Source organism: Plutella xylostella, chromosome 24, assembly GCF_932276165.1.
Source record: "Plutella xylostella chromosome 24, ilPluXylo3.1, whole genome shotgun sequence".
In the NCBI taxonomy this organism is placed as follows: domain Eukaryota; kingdom Metazoa; phylum Arthropoda; class Insecta; order Lepidoptera; family Plutellidae; genus Plutella; species Plutella xylostella.
In genome coordinates, this window is record NC_064004.1 from 4,476,238 (window position 1) to 4,494,969 (window position 18,732).

At 42.1% G+C, this 18,732-nt stretch overlaps 1 protein-coding gene across 3 annotated transcripts; it reads right to left on the reverse strand.

Annotated features, from left to right (window-relative positions):
- Nucleotides 1–1,947: 1,947 nt before the first annotated feature.
- On the reverse strand, nucleotides 1,948–18,648 carry LOC105392855 (programmed cell death protein 4). Of its 3 annotated transcripts, XM_048630048.1 has the most exons (11): nucleotides 18,223–18,648; nucleotides 15,244–15,401; nucleotides 10,273–10,374; nucleotides 9,686–9,803; nucleotides 9,144–9,196; nucleotides 8,555–8,655; nucleotides 8,100–8,189; nucleotides 7,519–7,651; nucleotides 6,962–7,072; nucleotides 5,693–5,832; nucleotides 1,948–2,135 (listed from the first exon to the last, which is right to left on the reverse strand). In XM_048630048.1, the coding sequence occupies exons 1-11, from the start codon at nucleotides 18,473–18,475 to the stop codon at nucleotides 2,063–2,065; spliced, it is 1,332 nt and encodes a 443-aa protein (XP_048486005.1). In that variant the 5' UTR covers nucleotides 18,476–18,648; the 3' UTR covers nucleotides 1,948–2,062. The 3 variants fall into 3 exon arrangements, with proteins under 3 accessions (XP_048486005.1, XP_048486004.1, XP_048486006.1); XM_048630047.1 differs by lacking the exon at nucleotides 8,555–8,655 and having other exon boundaries at nucleotides 9,043–9,196; nucleotides 18,223–18,647; XM_048630049.1 differs by lacking the exons at nucleotides 1,948–2,135; nucleotides 8,555–8,655 and adding an exon at nucleotides 5,006–5,168 and having other exon boundaries at nucleotides 5,809–5,832; nucleotides 9,043–9,196.
- Between the last annotated feature and the right edge of the window lie 84 nt (nucleotides 18,649–18,732).

Consider the following 18,732-nt stretch of genomic DNA (forward strand, 5'->3'; position numbering starts at 1 on the left):
AATATGTTTTCTTTGGATACAAAAAGCTAGTTTAAAATTTTAATCAATCGTGTTGAAATTATAGTACCTAATATGGATTTTTGGAGTGACTATGCTCATAACACAAAATCATAAAAATCACAAGGCTAGAGGAACACAAGTAATATTAATACCTTACGACTTACGAACCATGTGGACACCCTATGACATCGTAGGACGACCATTAAAAATGCAATCGGAAAAAAGCAATGGAAACTTCTAGATCTCGTAACTTTATTTACTTATTGAACTTTTTGTTTAGATATTACGACATATTACACGGTAAAATGTCATATTGACTAAATTACGGATTTCAAATGCTTTTCATCTAAAATGCTTTTATAAAACAGTGATTAGAATATGCCTGCTTACACAATTAAAATAATAAAAAAAACAGTATTGCCAGCAAACAGTGGACTCCTTAATAAAATACGGTTATTTTATATTAATTTTAGGAAACAAAATGATTTGTTAAAAGAAAAAATGCATACTTCTATACAACTAAGAGATAATAAAATAAAAATCCACCGTTTCTGGCGAGTCTTATAAAAAAAAAACTGTCAAAACCCTTGCCGCCCCTCAGTGACGTCACATTTATTAACACTGTCATTTTTGTACTTGATTTGTACGTGAAAAATACTAAAATGGCGAGATACCGACCTAAACATCGTTATTAAAATTACGCCATACAGAGGGCCTATTTAGTACAGGTTTTCCTTCACCGATCCAGCTGTGAAACCTAACGCAAATTTGTATGGCGCGGAGCTAGTGCAGCGCGTATACCGCTAGGTGGCGACTCTCCTGCGCCATACAAATTCGCTATTACTCGCCAATACTCGAACGGTGTAAAAACTCGCACTATGCATACAGATTCGGAATAATTTTTCACTGCTTGAACGGCTCACTTTCTTGTACTTAAGATAAACTATGGCTTTAACATACGAAATCAAATTATTATATACAACAGTAACGACTATTATACTTTATTTTAAATCTACAAGCGTTAGTTTATTGCAGTATTGGTGTTAGGTTTCTATAATCTAAAGAAAGGATACTACATTAAAAGCCTGATTGACAATTTCTGGTTTAAAGTTATCTGTGAGACAAAAGTGATTGTTTCACTATCTCAAATATGTACTCCTAATGGGGAGAATCTAAGGGCCAGTTTTAAGACACCTAGTGCCTATTTCTCCATAGTCGGTTAGACCATAACCAGATAGTAGTGGTTGACTTTTGACACATCTGTCATTAATTTTATATGGAGATGACGTTTAATTTATAAATCAATCCCTGTCGATTAGATAACTGACTATGGAGAAATTGGCACTTAGTTAACTCAACCATCGGTAAAAAATGGCAACCATTAGTTAAATACCAATTCAATTTTGGATTTCGTGGCTTTATGCCATGTGTCACAGCAAATTCGGCCAGTGCAGTCGGTACGGTGGTTATTTTAGACTATTTGCTTAGTTAAAACTTGACAGACAGAAGAAGACTTTAATCACACAGACAACTTTGCAGACATAGTAAAACAGACTCTAAGAATTCAATTTCGATTCATCCAAACATGAAATATTTAGTACATAATATATTTATTCTGGCTATTCATCCAGTAGTGATACATCTATAACATGTGCAAATATTGAACTATTTACCTTTTACATTATTATAATAAACTCTTTTTTAAAGAAGCAGAACTTTTGAATATTATCCTAAAGTTGCATAAACATATTCTGTAGGCACCAAATTTAAATTTACCAAGTCAAAACTATGAACCTTACCATCAAAATTTTGACACATGCTAAAACTGTCAGTTGTCTGTCAAACGCCTTATAAATGCGCCGAATTTTGATTTAAACACACATTAGAAACACAGTATGAATCTAAGTAAATTCTAAGTACCTAAATCTCATTTTCCAGGGACAGAATATAAAGTTTAGTGCCTTCAGAATCGACATCATTGTTTGAACTTCAACCTGCCATAGACAATGCCTTCTTCCGGTGTAGACGTCAGCGGGGGTGCGGCGCGGGCGGGGCGGGGGATCTACTCCCGCAGTTTCAGCGCGTGATCCTTGATGGCGCCACCGTCGCCCTCGGACACGAAGCGCTTGCGCCCTCTGGTGGGGGGAAAGGGGAAAGTTAGTCTAAATATTTGAGGTACGTATAGGTAAGGCCGAATTTCCTAGTATTTTTCAGTGGATTTGTTCAGGTTTAAACCAGGCTTTGGTAGAAATACTATAGTCTGTTTTTTTGTTTATTAATAGTGGATTGTCCTTCCAATAGAACGATAAGTCACTTGATCACGGGGCAATCGACTGTTGATAAACCGTTCAGAGTCTGTCAATTTAGTATCCGAGATTAAAAACAGACTTTATACGTGATAAATATTTGTTTTGTATGACATCTGCAATATTCTGAGCACACTACTTTTGGAATTTTTGAAATCCGTCCATAAATGGCAAAGTTACGGGCTTGGTTTTAAAACGCGCGCCTCCTGCCGATTTTGTTTGCGTTGTCTGTTCTAGTAAGCTAGTTACATTATACTTCAATGCTGCTAAACCGTTTTCTTTGCGCTCACCTGGTGGGCATGCTTGGCAGCACGCGGTCCCCGAGGCGGAACCGCCGCGTGCACTTGTCCACGAAGCGGTCCAGCATGATGTACGCGAGCGGCACGTCCAGCACGATGTCCGACATGTCTCCGGCACGAGGAGCTAGTGTACAGGGGGTCGGCTGTCTCATGTGGTGCAGGTGACTGATAGAGACCTAGTTTAATATGTGCCGCCCGCCATTTTCCTATATGTTTCTTTATCTAACCACATAATGCGCTGTCTATAATAGCGACGCTGGCTGTTGTACCCAAGTTTCTAGGTTCAAACTAGACCTGGGCAGATATAGGTACTTACCTACGTCCTACAACCCTCATGTCCTATCCTACTTCCTACTAATATTATAAAAGCTAAAGTTTGTGAGTATGTTTTTTACTTCCTCACGTCAAAATGGCTGAACCGATTTTCACGAAATTTGGTATGGAGTTAGCCGACACCCTGGATTAACACACTAGCTACTTTTTATCCCGGAATTCCCACGGGAAACTTTTTAAGGCGAAGCTAGCGAGAACAGCTAGTTACATAATACTTTGAATAGCTGAACCGTTTTCGATTTACCCACCTGGTAGGCATACGCTTGAGCACGCGGTCCCCGAGGCGGAACCGCCGCGTGCACTTGTCCACGAAGCGGTCCAGCATGATGTACGCGAGCGGCACGTCCAGCACGATGTCCGACATGTCTCCGGCACGAGGAGCTAGTGTACAGGGGGCTGGCTGTCTCATGTGGTGCAGGTGACTGATAGAGACCTGGTTTAATATGTGACGGCCGCCATTTTCATATATGTTTCTTTATCTAACCACATAATGCGCTGTTTATAATAGCGACACTGGCTGTTGTGCCCATGTTTCTAGGTTCAATCCAGACCTGGGCAGATATAGGTACTTACCTACGTCCTACAACCCTCATGTCCTATCCTACTTCCTACTAATACTATAAAAACTAAAGTTTTTGAGTATGTGTGTATGTTTGTCACTTCTTCACGTCAAAATGGCTGAACCGATTTTAACGAAATTTGGCATGGAGTTAGCCGACACCCTGGATTAACACACTAGATACTTTTTATCCCGGAATTCCCACGGGAAAACTTTTTAACGCGAAGCTAGCGGGAACATCTAGTGAGGTAATAGTTCGAACTGCTAAACCGTTTTCGATTTACCCACCTGGTAGGCATACGCTTGAGCACGTGGTCCCCGAGGCGGAACCGCCGCGCGCACTTGTCCACGAAGCGGTCCAGCATGATGTACGCGAGCGGCACGTCCAGCACGATGTCCGACATGTCTCCGGCACGAGGAGCTAGTGTACAGGGGGTCGGCTGTCTCATGTGGTGCAGGTGACTGATAGAGACCTAGTTTAATAGTGCCGGCCGCCATTTTGCTGTATGTTTCTTTATCTAACCACATAATGCGCCATTTTCCTATATGTTTCTTTATCTAACCACATAATGCGCCATTTTCCTATATGTTTCTTTATCTAACCACATAATGCGCCATTTTCCTATATGTTTCTTTATCTAACCACATAATGCGCTGTTTATAATAGCGACGCTGGCTGTTGTGCCCAAGTTTCTAGGTTCCAACCAGACCTGGGAATATATATATATACCTACAACCCTCATGTCCTGCAATCCTATCCTACTAATCTTATAAAGGCGAAAGTTTGTGAGTATGTGTGTATTTTTGTTTCTTCTTCGCGTGAAATGAAATTTGGTATGGAGTTAGCCGACACCCTGGATTAACACACTAGCTACTTTTTATCCCGGAATTCCCACGGGAAAATCTTTTAAGGCGAATCTAGGTTCGCGGCAACACCTAGTTACATAATAGTTCGAATTGCTGAACCGGTTTGGACGTGCTGACCTGGTGGGCATGCTTGGCAGCACGCGGTCCCCGAGGCGGAACCGCCGCGTGCACTTGTCCACGAAGCGGTCCAGCATGATGTACGCGAGCGGCACGTCCAGCACGATGTCCGACATGTCTCCGGCACGAGGAGCTAGTGTGCAGGGGGTTGGCTGTCTCATGTGGTGCAGGTGACTGATAAGACACTTACTTCAATATTTGCCGCCCGCCATCATAACTTATACATTACTAGCTGTTCCCGCGAGCTTCGCTTCGCCTTAAAATGTTTTCCCATGGGAATTCCGGGATAAAAAGTAGCCTATGTTCTTTCTCAGAGTCTAGACCATATGTATACTGAATTTCATTCAAATCCGTTCAGTAGTTTTGACGTGAAAGAGTAACAGGCAGACAGAGTCAAAACGGCTGAACCGATTTTAACGAAATTTGGTATGGAGTTAGCCGAAACCCTGTATTAAGACACTAGCTACTTTTTATCCTGGAATTCCCACGGGAAAACTTTTTAACGCGAAGCTCCCGGCCACAGCTAGTTACATAATAGTTTGAATTGCTGAACCGTTTTCGACGCGCTCACCTGGTGGGCATGCTTGGCAGCACGCGGTCCCCGAGGCGGAACCGCCGCGTGCACTTGTCCACGAAGCGGTCCAGCACGATGTACGCGAGCGGCACGTCCAGCACGATGTCCGACATGTCTCCGGCACGAGGAGCTAGTGTACAGGGGGCTGGCTGTCTCATGTGGTGCAGGTGACTGATAGAGACCTGGTTTAATATGTGCCGCCATTTTGAGGTAAATTTAATTGACCGCATAAATTATAGTGTCTTACTTACCGCAAGGCGCATTGTTTATAATAGCGACTCTGGCTGTTGTGCTCAAGTTTCTAGGTTCGAACCAGGCTTGGGTAGATACGAAAGTCTGTTTTTTTATCTCGGTTACTAAATTGACACATTCTGAACGGTTCATCAACAGTCGATTGTCTCGCCAATAGAACGATACGTCACTTGATCGCAGGACAATGGACTGTCGATGAACCTTTCAGAATCTGACATTTTAGTATTTGAGATTAAAAAACAGACTTTATATAGGTGATAAATGTTTGTATTGTATGACATCTGCAACCCGCCTGCAAAGCATGGAGATTATGCCAATAATAACCCTCCAGCCTCTTTCTATTCGGTCAAAATTCTAACTGCTAAACCGTTTTCGATTTACCCACCTGGTAGGCATACGCTTGAGCACGTGGTCCCCGAGGCGGAACCGCCGCGTGCACTTGTCCACGAAGCGGTCCAGCATGATGTACGCGAGCGGCACGTCCAGAACGATGTCCGACATGTCTTCAAGCACGCGAAGGAAGCCCTGGAGAAAAGATAGGAATAATTAGTTAAAGAAAATTAAGGCAAGAGAAGGAAAAGAGTATACGGAGTTGACTGCCAACCTCCAATAGTGGAGAGGCACTTGAAGAAGAAGAAGAAGAAAATTAAGCGTCTATAGTCAATGAGGTAAAGCAACAACACATGGCACGGTCAGCCATTGGATAGGTAACCGATTTCAAGTGGTTCTTTACTGGACGCTTCCGTGCTTCGGTCGGCACGTTAAGCCGTGAGTCCCGGTTGCTGCTTCGGCAGCAGTCGTTAAGGCTTGTCAGAGGCCTTCGGGGAGCTTGAAAACATCTGACAGTCGGTTTGCCCACTTACCCGACAACTCTCTGAGAACTAGCTTGCTTGTGTTGGAAAGAGAACTAAAGTAACCGACAGATCTCTTTCAATCTGCAAGCTGAAGAAGCAGTCAGTGAGTCGGCCATATTTTAGTCCAGAAACACAGATGACTGTTTTAGTAGTTGAGTTCCGGACCACAAAAAAGAAAATGTAGCCCCAGTGCGCTGGACCTCTGGCTAGATAAGTAAGCCCGAGGACAGAGGGTTCTGGTGTTTTTTGGGAGAGGTCTATGTCCAGTAGCAGATGGTTACGGGCTGCTAATTATAACAACATACACTAGGCATATCATTTGAATATGATCCTCTCATGGACCCTACTGCCTGATGATGTGATGATGATGCTCCTCCAGCATACAGTTGATGGTCTCTGTGCTGATGATGATGATGATGACTACTGACCCGGTCCATCTGCTCGGGGGACACGGCGAGCGAGCGCAGCAGCTCCGCCAGGAACGTGCACAGCTGCTCCTCCACTGACGAGCTGATGGTCTCTGTGCTGATGATGATGATGATGACTACTGACCCGGTCCATCTGCTCGGGGGACACGGCGAGCGAGCGCCGCAGCTCCGCCAGGAACGTGCACAGCTGCTCCTCCACTGACGAGCTGATGGTCTCTGTGCTGATGATGATGATGATGACTACTGACCCGGTCCATCTGCTCGGGGGACACGGCGAGCGAGCGCCGCAGCTCCGCCAGGAACGTGCACAGCTGCTCCTGCACTGACGAGCTGATGGTCTCTGTGCTGATGATGATGATGATGACTACTGACCCGGTCCATCTGCTCGGGGGACACGGCGAGCGAGCGCCGCAGCTCCGCCAGGAACGTGCACAGCTGCTCCTCCACTGACGAGTTGATGGTCTCGATGGCCAGCAGGATCGTCTGCAAGGAGATGTGGGGGTTATACAGGCTGTTTTAAAAAGATAAAGTAATGGCTGCGATACGGCGAGCCACCTATCACGTGGGTAAAAAATTACAGCTAAAAGCGGGTGTATTATGTATGTAAGGATTAAGTAAGCCGAATTTTCAAAACAATAGGTGATCAGAAAGAACTCCTGATACACGCCATCTAAGGCACAACTAGTAACCAGGCATCCATTTACTTGTGTTCGGGAAATTAACTTGATATTCTTGATTTACTTGTGTTCGGGAAATTAACTTGATATTCTAGATTTACTTGTGTTCGGGAAATTAACTTCATATTCCTGACAAAACCTAGGGCTGCACTAGGGATTCGTCATTATGATTGCAAGATTATGCAGTCAGATCTTATATTAGCTACAGTTGACGACACTCAGGATTCAGTACGTCCCCTTTAATTCACTCACCTCGTACACCAGCTCGTGATGGAAGTGTGGCGTCTCCAGCCCGCGCACACAGCGCGCCGCCTCCGCCAGGTCTCCTGAAGTGAGGTACTCCTTGAGCAGCAGTTGGATCTGTCTGATGAGGGATTTCACTGGCCTGTGGGGGCAAAAGACGGGATTTGAATTACTATGATCGTATTTTTTACGTAAAGGTTACCTGGAAAGATTGGCTATTAGTGATAAGACCACGTACCGTACATTGTATAAATATTATATTGGAATAAGTGGTTCGTGTCCCTGTTTTTGAGTACAAATATGATTTATTAATGAGAAAGAAACGGTATTGGTATTGGTCTTACGACCAAGGAACTTAACATCAAAAAGCCGAGACCTCTATTTAGTTTTTTTTCTAGGTACTGTAAACAAATATCTGCCTATAGCTAAAGCGTCCATTAACTTTTTTATGAATAAGGGGGTCAGATCATTAGGAAGATATTGCCAGATTAGGAGCTCGTATCGTTTTTCTATTTCGCTGACGACTAAAAAGTGCAGAGCGGAAACAATAAACAATTTCCTCCAGTCAACTGCAGAGGGACTGTACTCACCTGATGCCGCCGCCGACGCCCCAGATGTTGTCGAGGCGCACCAGCCCCTGCTTCATGGACAGCAGCGTCTCCGCGCGGTGGATCGCTTGTCTGGAACAAACAGAGAGAAGAATTCATTAAAAACAGAAACTAAGTCACGGCATGCAATAACAGCGAAAAAAGGTTGCGATAGGGGTTAAAAAAAAAAAAAACTAGTCTGTAAGTATCAGCGTCGGAGCCTTCGGAATGTCCCCAGACGGCCGGGTTGTTGAGGAATTGGATAAGAGGAAGAGCCGCGGCCGCTATACGGGTTCGTTATCGACGTCGATAAACTCATTAATGCGCGTTCCCTTAATCACATCGTCCTCCAATCGAATCGCTGTATAGTGAAGTTTATCTACATCTACAACGAACGTTAAGCGCCACCAGTAGTCGGGTGCTGCTATAGTGCCGTAAGTAACCGTACTCAGTCATACCTGGCGTAGTCATTGGCGTAATCAGTCCGCTGCACGAAGCGCGGCGGCAGGCAGTCGTCGGCGACGCAGCGCGCGATGAAGTTGGCCACCAGCGTGGGGGCCTCCAGCACCAGACCTCACTACGGTTATTGAGGAAGAGGATCAAAGGAAGAGGAATTGTTAAGGATAAAGCCATTGCATGTCGATGAGGAACAATGGCTGAAAGTAACCCGATGGAAGCAGAAGAGTAGAGCGCGGGCGGCTTGCTCGGTTCCTATGACTATTTAAGCGCGAGTAGTGACTTAACTTGAGGAATAGGAATCGTCATGAACCCTTCCAGCAGCCGTTCATCAGTCGATCGAGTCGATAAACGCGTTCAATGCGCGTTCCACCAATCACAGCGCTGAATTTATGGCGAATTGCGTTTATCTACGTTCTATCCACGCTGTGTTGCGGCACCAAAAGTCAGGTGCGTCCATAGTTCCGTAAGTAACCGTTTGCAACCATACCTGGCGTAGTCATTGGCGTAATCAGTCCGCTGCACAAACCGCGGCGGCAGGCAGTCGTCGGCGACGCAGCGCGCGATGAAGTTGGCCACCAGCGTGGGCGCCTCGGGCGTGTCCAGCACCAGGTCCGGGAGACGGTCCAGGAGGTTCTCGAAGGCTGTTGAGGGGGAAGGGAGGGTTAAATTTGGGGATATTATGCAGGTCTTTTAGCGATTTTTTGCGTGTCAGTGAATAACACTAGACTGTGGTGGGTCACCGTGGTGAAAGGTTTTCCGAGTCAGATAAGCGTGATGTTGACTGCTTAGGGTTGCGCTGTTTATTGGACAACATAACTTGGTTTTGCTTCAGCTTAAGAAGTATTGGCCTGCTAATATCTGATGCTAATGATAGATAGATAAAACCTCCAACCCATTGGACCGAAAACCTTAGACAGTATTTTTATTAGTATTGGTTGCATGAGATAACATTACAGAGGCTTGTCTCGCCTCTTTGGAGGCCTATGTCCAGCAGTGTGTGGAAAATGAATATTGACGACTCTAGTAGGTAGTCATTCAGTAGGCAAATTGCTATCGAATTACCTATCGACTAGAGTCGACCATATTCGTAATTGGCACACAGACAAGTGTGTGACTAGTTGACTACTCACCTAAAGCGATGTCCTTAGCCGTGAACACCCTCCCGTAGAGATCAGATATAAGTACGGACGCCATCTCGCAGTGCGACGGCTTGTGGTCTAGCGCCACCTCCACTATCGTCTCGCATATCTGTGGAAAACAAGGTCATTACAATGTATTTGTGGACACAGCCTTATATTCATAACAGTTGTCTTCGTGGTTAAAATAAATACCCTTCATAGGATTGGTTTGGCAATAGAAGGCTGAACACCTGAAGTCGGATAATTGATAAAATTATATTGCTGATGATTGTAACATTATGTTTATCGAATTAACATTGCTGTGATCAGCATAGCAGATGCTGTATTTGTTGAAGAACCATTAATATACCAGTAGGGTTATCGTCTTGCATAATGACAAATATTACATATAATTAAACATAGCATCCATTGGCGTGCTTTTTGAGACGACGATTTTGACGATGCTTACGAAGTCTTCTTTCTTCATTCTAAGCGTGTCCGTGACTAGACTTAAGTTTGAGACTATGGTAAAAGCATCGGCCACTCAGATTGGCGTCAGTCGCTGACTGTCCAGGGTGCACCTAATGCTGTCCACTCACCACATGGCTCCGGCTGGAGGTGACGAACTCGAGGAACTCCTCGGCGGCGGCGCCCGTGTCCCCGTGCTCGAAGTACTCCAGGATCACTGACTCCGACTTGCGCTGGAACAAGGATAGTGACACTGTTAGTAACAAGCCAAGTGTTTTTCCTCTAAAGATGTGCTATGACACGTTGTTTTGGATGCGTTTGATATCCACCAACAATATTCATTGGTCCACATAACATAGCAAAGGGAGAAAGGATTTCTATCGTCACAGCATAACCGCATAGCACATCACTGTGCACATCAGTGGAAAGGAAAAGGAACCTTTAAAGTTGTTACAATCTAACAAAGTTATAAGGTAAACATAGCACACCAATCCGCACTGGGCCCGCGTAGTCTGGACTGGACTGGACTAGGCCTAAACCCTTCATTGGAAGGAAACCCGTGACCCAGCCGTGAGGGATGGGTCGTGAAGGTGATACATAGCACACGTGCACAGAACATACCTTGTAACCTAGGCAGAGCTTTGGCAGATATGCTTTCGCCAACACTATGCCATATTTAGCATAATAGACTCCTCATTTGCAAACATGGTAGTGGAATAATAATAAATAATACGTGCCAGTTAAACCGACCACTCCCTGTCAGCTTTTAGCGATTTGGTTTTATACATTTTGTTACAATCACACAAGTCCGTCCCTGTTATCGACCAGTCTCAAAATCGCTGTTTAACATGGACTAAACTGAATTAAACTCTTAATAATGATAATCGAGACATAAATCATGTGTCGTTAAGGCGAGTCAGTGTCCGCTCCACGGCGCATACGATGTGATGCGAATGCACGATTCCACAATGCAGATCGAATTGATGTGGAATTTTTACGAGTTTTATTTTATGTACAGTCAGCTGCACAAGTAGCTATACACTTTTGTACCTTGTCAAACTACCTAGATATCAAACCGTCAATGTCTGAATGAATGAATAGGCAGTTTGTAATTTTGATAAGATACAAATACAACGATACAAGCTACTTATGCAGCTGGCTGTACCTACTTGGAATTAAGGATAATATTATAATATATGCATGTACCATTTATGGTGGCTAAGTTATAGTATTGGCCACAAACCACCATAAGGGGTGGACCAATTCGGATGCGTTTTTTATCGGTATATATATTTCATTTCAGAAAAAACTGTCCGAATAGGTAGTGATTGAATTTTATCATGAACTTAAGTCACCATTTTGCCATACAATAAACACAACATGACGAATTATTCCTTATCGTTTATGTGCCAAATTATTATCGCTTCAGCAAGTTAAGCTGCTAATGATAAAATTGAAACTGCTGTAACATTATTAACTCAGTCATAACCGGCAAAACAACAAAACCTAACCAACGTTAAAACACTAAAAGTCGCATAACCTTTGAACTGCTGAACCGATTTTCATGAAACATGGCTCTGGGAAATATTACCTACGACCCTAAAAAAGCTAAAAGAAAATCGGTTCAGCCGTTGGGAACTACGAACGTAACTGACTTAGTCTAAAATCGACGGTTTAAAAACCTGTACGGCCTATGCCACAGGCGTCCATTCATCCACCTACTCGTGTGTTGTGTTTTTGTTGTGTGTGAGCGAGTGTGTGCTCTTGGCACGCTCCGGCTTCGAGTGACACACATCGCGGTTGTTGACATTTGCACGATGATAACAAAACGCTTCTCAAACTTTACTATGAGGTTGAGTCTAAAGCTATCGGTTTAGTATGCCGAGTGTTCAGTTTTCTAGTTACACGCTCACTTTACGTAGTAAGCTGCTTAACACTTGCTTACTGGGATCACGGACTTACTAAAAAGTCTAGCTGAAGTAAGCTAGAGTCCGAAAAGCAAACTTTGTAACGGGTAAAACGTGAGAGATTTTATCAGATTGTTTACATACTAGGTTAAATGTTATTAGATTTGAAATAAGTACCTCATTTGTTACAAGAATCATAAGAAAACTAATATTTTTACAGGTTGAGAACCACCGCCATGTTTGTTTCAAAACATTCAGCTAAAGAACGGATTAGAACAACTTCACATCAGAATCAGGAGGGTAACTCTATACTGAGGAAAAACAAACGAACGCCGTGACGCCGCACCGCGCCGCCGCCGCCGCCTCGACTCTCTTGCAGTGAGCGGAGCGCCATATTGCCAGGGCCCCAAGTCTGCTAAGGAATGGCGGCACAGTTGTGTTTCGGCAGCATGAGCTTCGCACTGAGGTATTCATTTTCTGCGTTTTAGGAAATATTGATTGCAACTTTTTTAAAAAACTAACGTTAATAAACAGTAATAAGTGTGAAATGTTTCATATTAGACTACCGGGACTAATAACCAAGAGAAAACGGATACCTAAAGTCGGAAAACCATTCAGACGACACAGCATTGAGGCGCCATTCCTTAGCAGACTTGAGGCCCAGTTTCAATACTCTATCTATTGATAGCTCACAGTAACTTTTCAATTTTTTTAACAATGCATGCTGTAAATAGATACCGTCTACTTTTTAATACTGACTAAGTATATTTAAAAACTTAAAATTTATACATCCATTATAGGACAGAACATAGCGTACTTAATAAGCCCACCAACCTGTAAAACCTAAGTTTCACGAATAAATGATTCTATTTCTATTACTATCACACGATTTTGACACATACAAATTTGCATTCTGTCAATATGTTACTGTAACTGTCAGAGCGGAGTCTAACAGCTATCGATAGATAGAGTTATTGAATCTGGCAGTTAGACCCCCCCGCAGACTGCATACTTTAAGTCGGCCGATAGTTTGGTCGGGCTCTTAATCAGTATGGAGATGTATGGTAGTGCGCACATTCAACGTTTATGTATCGGCCGATACTCCATACTGATTAAGAGCCCGACCAAACTATCGGCCGACTAAAAGTCTGCAGTCTGCGGGGGGTCTTAGTGCATCCCAATGCTGTCTTAATACAGAGTAGTACATAACATATTATCACCGCTACTAAACTTTTGCCTAGGCTACAGTGACCCTCCAAAAACAAAGGGGAATCGATAAAATGCCACCCACGTACATATCTGACCGACACCGTCTGCTACCGACGCGAATAGAATCACATATTTACCGGATTCATAATAACTTTATCATCATCAGCCCGTAATCATCCACTGCTGGGCGTAGACCTCACCCAATTAATACCACCACATTCTATCCTCGGCCTACCTCATCCAGCCACTACCAGGTAAGGTAACTAAGGTCGTCGGTCCAGCGGACAGGAGGGCGTCCCACGCTAAGTTTTCCTGTTCTACGGTCATTAGTTCTTCGGTACCTTAGTTTTCAGACGAATCATTTAATTTTTGATATGATATCTTGTTAACAACCTAATGTTCAATAATTATAATTTAACCATATTATACATAAATATTGACTTCACAAGCAATCCCAATTAGTAGCCAAAACGAACTACGGAATTTATTTCACTTCTATTCCGTTGGTACGGCCCAACACGGTATTTCATCTTTATGGTAAGATCTACATACAAATAATAATAAAAGTTGGCAGCAGTTGGAACTTTGCCAGCTACAACAAATATTCTATCCATTTTAGTTGAATAGACTCTACTAGACGTAAACAAAAATCTACTTAGTCCCTACTCCACTATTCTCACTACAACACTTAATTGAAAAAAAATACTTGTGAACCAATTTTGATGAAACATGGGTATGAAGAACTGTCACAAATCAATTCAAATCTCAAAGTAAATAAACATCATTGTACCTGCGCCTACCCTTAAACTGTTGGCGACTTAGCCCTAGTTTCACCATAGTCTGTTAGATCATTAAAGAGTTTGGTGAAACTAGGGCTTAATCTACTAAGACAAGCGTCCCGGGTACGATTCCCGGCCGGGCAGACAAATATTTTCTCACGATTTTTTTGCGTTGAATGTTAGTACGAGTATTGTGTGATATCTCCAACCCGCCTACCAAGCGTGTAGATTAACCAAAACCTCCAGTCTTGTAGTGGACAATTTACTGTCTGCCGTTTGTGTTTGTTAATTATAAAGGTTTCAATTTTAATCACTTAATCCATTTAGCAGAAACGGGCTGTCGATTACACAACCCAGTGCCGAGGTAAACACATATAACAATAATCTAATCTGTTCTGTAGACTTGTTTTTGTACTATTAATAGATCTATTACTTTGTCGCAGTCTATTCAGAGATATTGTAGCCTAGGAGACATATCTATATAGCGCTCGAGTAGTAATTATTATAGAGGCATAATTGTTATTACGATATTGGTCACAAACACAAAATCAACAACAAAAATTCTGGAACTCGGGATCACCAATCATGAATCTGTTTTTTTTGTTGAGCTCCTTTATTACTACTGTCTTACCACAAAACTTGGACATGGACATGTAAAATGATTCCCTGGATTACAGCAAATGCTGTCCTTTACGATACTGATCAGTATTATTAGCAAGTGTTAGCAATTTCTCGCTACTTAATGCATTTATTGCATTAACTTTAAGCAATCCTAACTAATATTATAAATGCGAAAGTAACTCTGTCTGTCTGTTACTCTTTCACGCCAAAACTACTAAACGGATTTGAATAAAATTTGGTATACATATGGTATAGACCCTGGGAAAGAACATAGGCTACTTTTTATCCCGGAATTCCCACGGGAAAACTTTTTAAGGCGAAGCTAAGCTCGCGGGAATAGCTAGTATGTTATTTATTAACCGCTGGAATCCCTTGAAATCAGACACAATAGAAATCTATTGTTGTCTGGCGCCATATATCGACTTCGGGACACAAAGTTTAATATTATTACATATTTAAATTAAATTTCTCCTATTCTATTGTAGTACGTGAGTACTATGGGATGGGAGAGGCCTACGTCCAGCAGTGGACTGATATAGGCTAAACATGATGATGACGATGTGAGTACTATATTGTAAGTACTCACGACGATCTCCTCGGCGTCGGCCTCCAGTATGAGCTGCTTGAGCTCCAGGTCCCCGCCGGCGGCCTCTGGGTCGTAGTTGGGGTCGTTGGCGTCCTCCTCCAACTCTTCGAGGAGTTCTGACCCGGGGATGCCCCAGACACCCTTGCCTCCGGCGCCCCCTGGGGAGGTAAAGGGTTGTTAGTCAAGGTTTAGCAGCGCCACCTGGTAAGGTAAAGGTTTTTTGGTCAAGCTAGCAGTATTGTGTAAACAAGGAGTTTGTTAGTCTAGCTGTATGGTGTATGGTGGCATAAAAATGTTACAAACTACTTGAGGACAACTTGTTCAGGCAGTAGTGGCAAGATTAAGGTTTGTTGGTTAAGCTGTAGCTGTGTTTTGGTACAGAAGGCTTTTGAGATTAAGATATCAAGCTGTATGACAGCATAACAATTTGCTTATAAAAACTTGAGAACACTGTAGCTGAGGAAGTAGTGACTCTGCTTCTAGACTACGGGGTCGAAGGTTTGAATCCCGTCCGGGCCGAACATTCGTTTGATCGCTTATGCGTCATTTATGTATGTATTTGTGTAGCAATATCATCACCCATAATACCGGCTCTGCCTAAGTTGGTGTCAGGTATCTTTGTGTGAGATGACTCCATATATTTAATAGAATTTGTTGTACATTGTTTGCATTTAAACTCAGATAAGACACATATCAATTCATAATGCCCCTCTTTTATGTTAAAGATTCCAGAAGAATAACAAATCTTATCAGTTCTATAGGTACTTGAGCCATAGCTAATTAGGTACTTATTTATTTGTATACTTATTAAAAAGTTATGAATTGCCAATGCATATTTTTTGTTTTCTTTCAATCTTAACTCCATGGTGACTATAATTAAAGTTACAAAATGGTGGCAATATTTCGGTTACTGCCTGTAAAATGGTTAATAATGCAATGAGTAATCTTAAATGTTTATCATACTACATATGTTTTGCAATACTATAGATAAAATTAAACCTTCATAGTGGTGATAAGCATTGTAAATTATTATAGATGAAAGGAAACTTTGTTTATTTTATTTATTTTTCTCCTTATCCCAACTTAATTGATAAATAAAACTATAAGCCAATAGCAGGTTTAAGTTTTTGTGTAGCTTACACATTATGAACACCTCAAATACACAACCTTGTTGTGTAGGCAAAGATGCATTAATGAACCAACTTTTCACAAGTACTACTGCATTGGATAAAATCTACAGTTTATTTATTTATTTATTAATGAAGCATGGAAAACCAACAGCATGGAATTATAGAACTAGGAATAGTTAAATTAATAGTAACAAACATGCCAGTTAAAGGTTTTCACATATAGAAACCAAGAAATACTTTACTTAAAATTTACGATTAGCATCACAGTGAGCTAACAAATTTATTAATAATGTGGTCCTTAATTGAGTTATAACTACTATAAAATATATCAACACCGGTATTGCTACATAGACGTATAGCATAGAGTTCGTCCAAACAACGTGATAGTTTCTGAAGTTGGCAGCCATTACACTTTTGTGCCTTGTCAAACTAACTAAACTAAATGGTTCTTTTGTGACTCTTATCTAGTGTGTATTCAAATATTGTTGTAATATGGAAGCATAGCATGAGAATACCTCCTGCCTGAAAAACTTGATGGTTATATGTCCATTGTCCAGCAGTGGATCTTATGACCTAATAATAATGGTTTAAGTATTAGTTTCAGTAAATAATGATAATTTATGTCTGACCACACCTTCCAACAAGCTGTTATTAGTGGTCATAAATGATAAGAAATTACAGTGTTGGTGGTTGGACAACTTTGTTGTGCTAAAGATAACAAGTGTACAATTACATTATATTCTTCCTATGCATATTCAATTGAATAAGAGGGTTATTTCAGTTTGCACATGTACCTATGTGTATGTGTCCTTTCATTTTCTGATTTATTTTTTATGTGTTTTTTTACATGAATGATAGCCAAAAATTTAATGTTTCTTACAACAGCCATCAATATTATTACTCAAACTATTTACCTAAATGTTGACTATGAGACAAACAAGACCATAAATTTTATATATGGGTGTAATGTTTGTGTTTGTCTAGAAGTCAAGGCTTATTTATCATGTATTGAATCTGAAACAGGTGTTTTTTATTTACTAACCTATACTAGTACCTATTGTATAAAATATTCTTGTAAATAGTGAACAATATGTATGACAAAAAGAAAATGTTTTTAGCTTCAAATCCATTACACAATTATAAATATTGCTGGGTACCTCAGAAACAAAGAATCAATCTTATTTAAAAAAAATAATATATCATCTATATTCATCAAATCAATACAACAGTCTATTACTAATACATACATTGAGGGTAAACAGAAAAATTAATTAACCTCTATAATTTTATTCCATCCACATCATATTCTTCTGTCTTCCACCTCAAAAACCTGTCCCAGATTCCATTTCATTCAAACCATAACAATAACATTCTGTTGACCTTGACCTCTAGCTAGAGGGGTGGGGCCCTTTACGCAGCAGCTGTCAGCATAAACATAAATACAGAAATCCACTGCCTGCATTCAAAAATACCCTATTCCTGAAATAAACGCGGCGAGAGTTCCGCCATAATAATATTATCCAATAAGGGAGGCCATTCAACTTAGAATCTGTAGCGTAGGTCGGGAAATCATTATCCCAAAGTCGATTTAAATGGAAACTGCGTAATTTTGCGATGACCTTGGAGCCTTCGCCGCGCTCCGATCACTGTAGGCGCCTATTACCCAACCCAAGTTGTGTCAGCGCCGGTCGTTAATGCGTAGTAAACAAAATATTATGTAAAAAAAATGTGCTCGGCTTTGGCGACGCTTTCTGGAACTTTCGCTTTTTTGTTTACCGATTTTGTTTTATTGATTTGGTCTAGGCGTCTTGGGGGTTATGTGATGAGAGTAGGTAGGTAGATAAGTTACCTTTCTTGGGCAAGCCCCGGCCGTGGCCATTGCGTGGTCGTCGACTGTTCTTCCAGCTGCGATATTTGGGGAGCGGAGTAGGCGCGGCGGCGACTGTCTCCTTCTCTTTGCTGTTAGTTCGGAGGAACTTCTTGTTCTTGCGTCGGAGGCGCTCAGAGTGCGGCGTCGCGGCGTCCCCGGCGCCGTCCACCGGCTTCTCAGGCCCATCCACCGCCACGTTTTCCGAGTCGGAAGCGACTTGTTCGACTTCCATTACGGCGACGATGAGGTTCTACCGAGCGCGCCTAGGGATAAACAACGACACGTGGTGCCAGATCACCGAGATAAGAAGAGAATCACGAGGAGTCCGAAAGGATTCAGTTCAGAATTTAATCTGAGAAAAACAATGCGACCGAAACGAACGTATTTGTTTTGGAGAGCACACTGCAATGAAGTTAGCGGAAAAACATGTGTTGTGCGAAAAAAAGGCAGCCAACCGCTGTTTTGTGAAAAAACACGTCAGACTGCAAG

What these genes read in the sequence shown, in the direction of transcription:
- LOC105392855 (XM_048630048.1), bottom strand. Translation starts at nt 18,475, where the DNA reads ATGGAAGTCGAACAAGTCGCTTCCGACTCGGAAAACGTGGCGGTGGAT. An exon ending in GGCGTCGGCGGCGGCATCAG is followed by an intron (nt 7,652 to 8,099) that starts GTGAGTACAGTC and finishes TTGCCCCCACAG; the next exon opens with GCCAGTGAAATCCCTCATCA. An exon ending in ATCACGAGCTGGTGTACGAG is followed by an intron (nt 7,073 to 7,518) that starts GTGAGTGAATTA and finishes ATCTCCTTGCAG; the next exon opens with ACGATCCTGCTGGCCATCGA.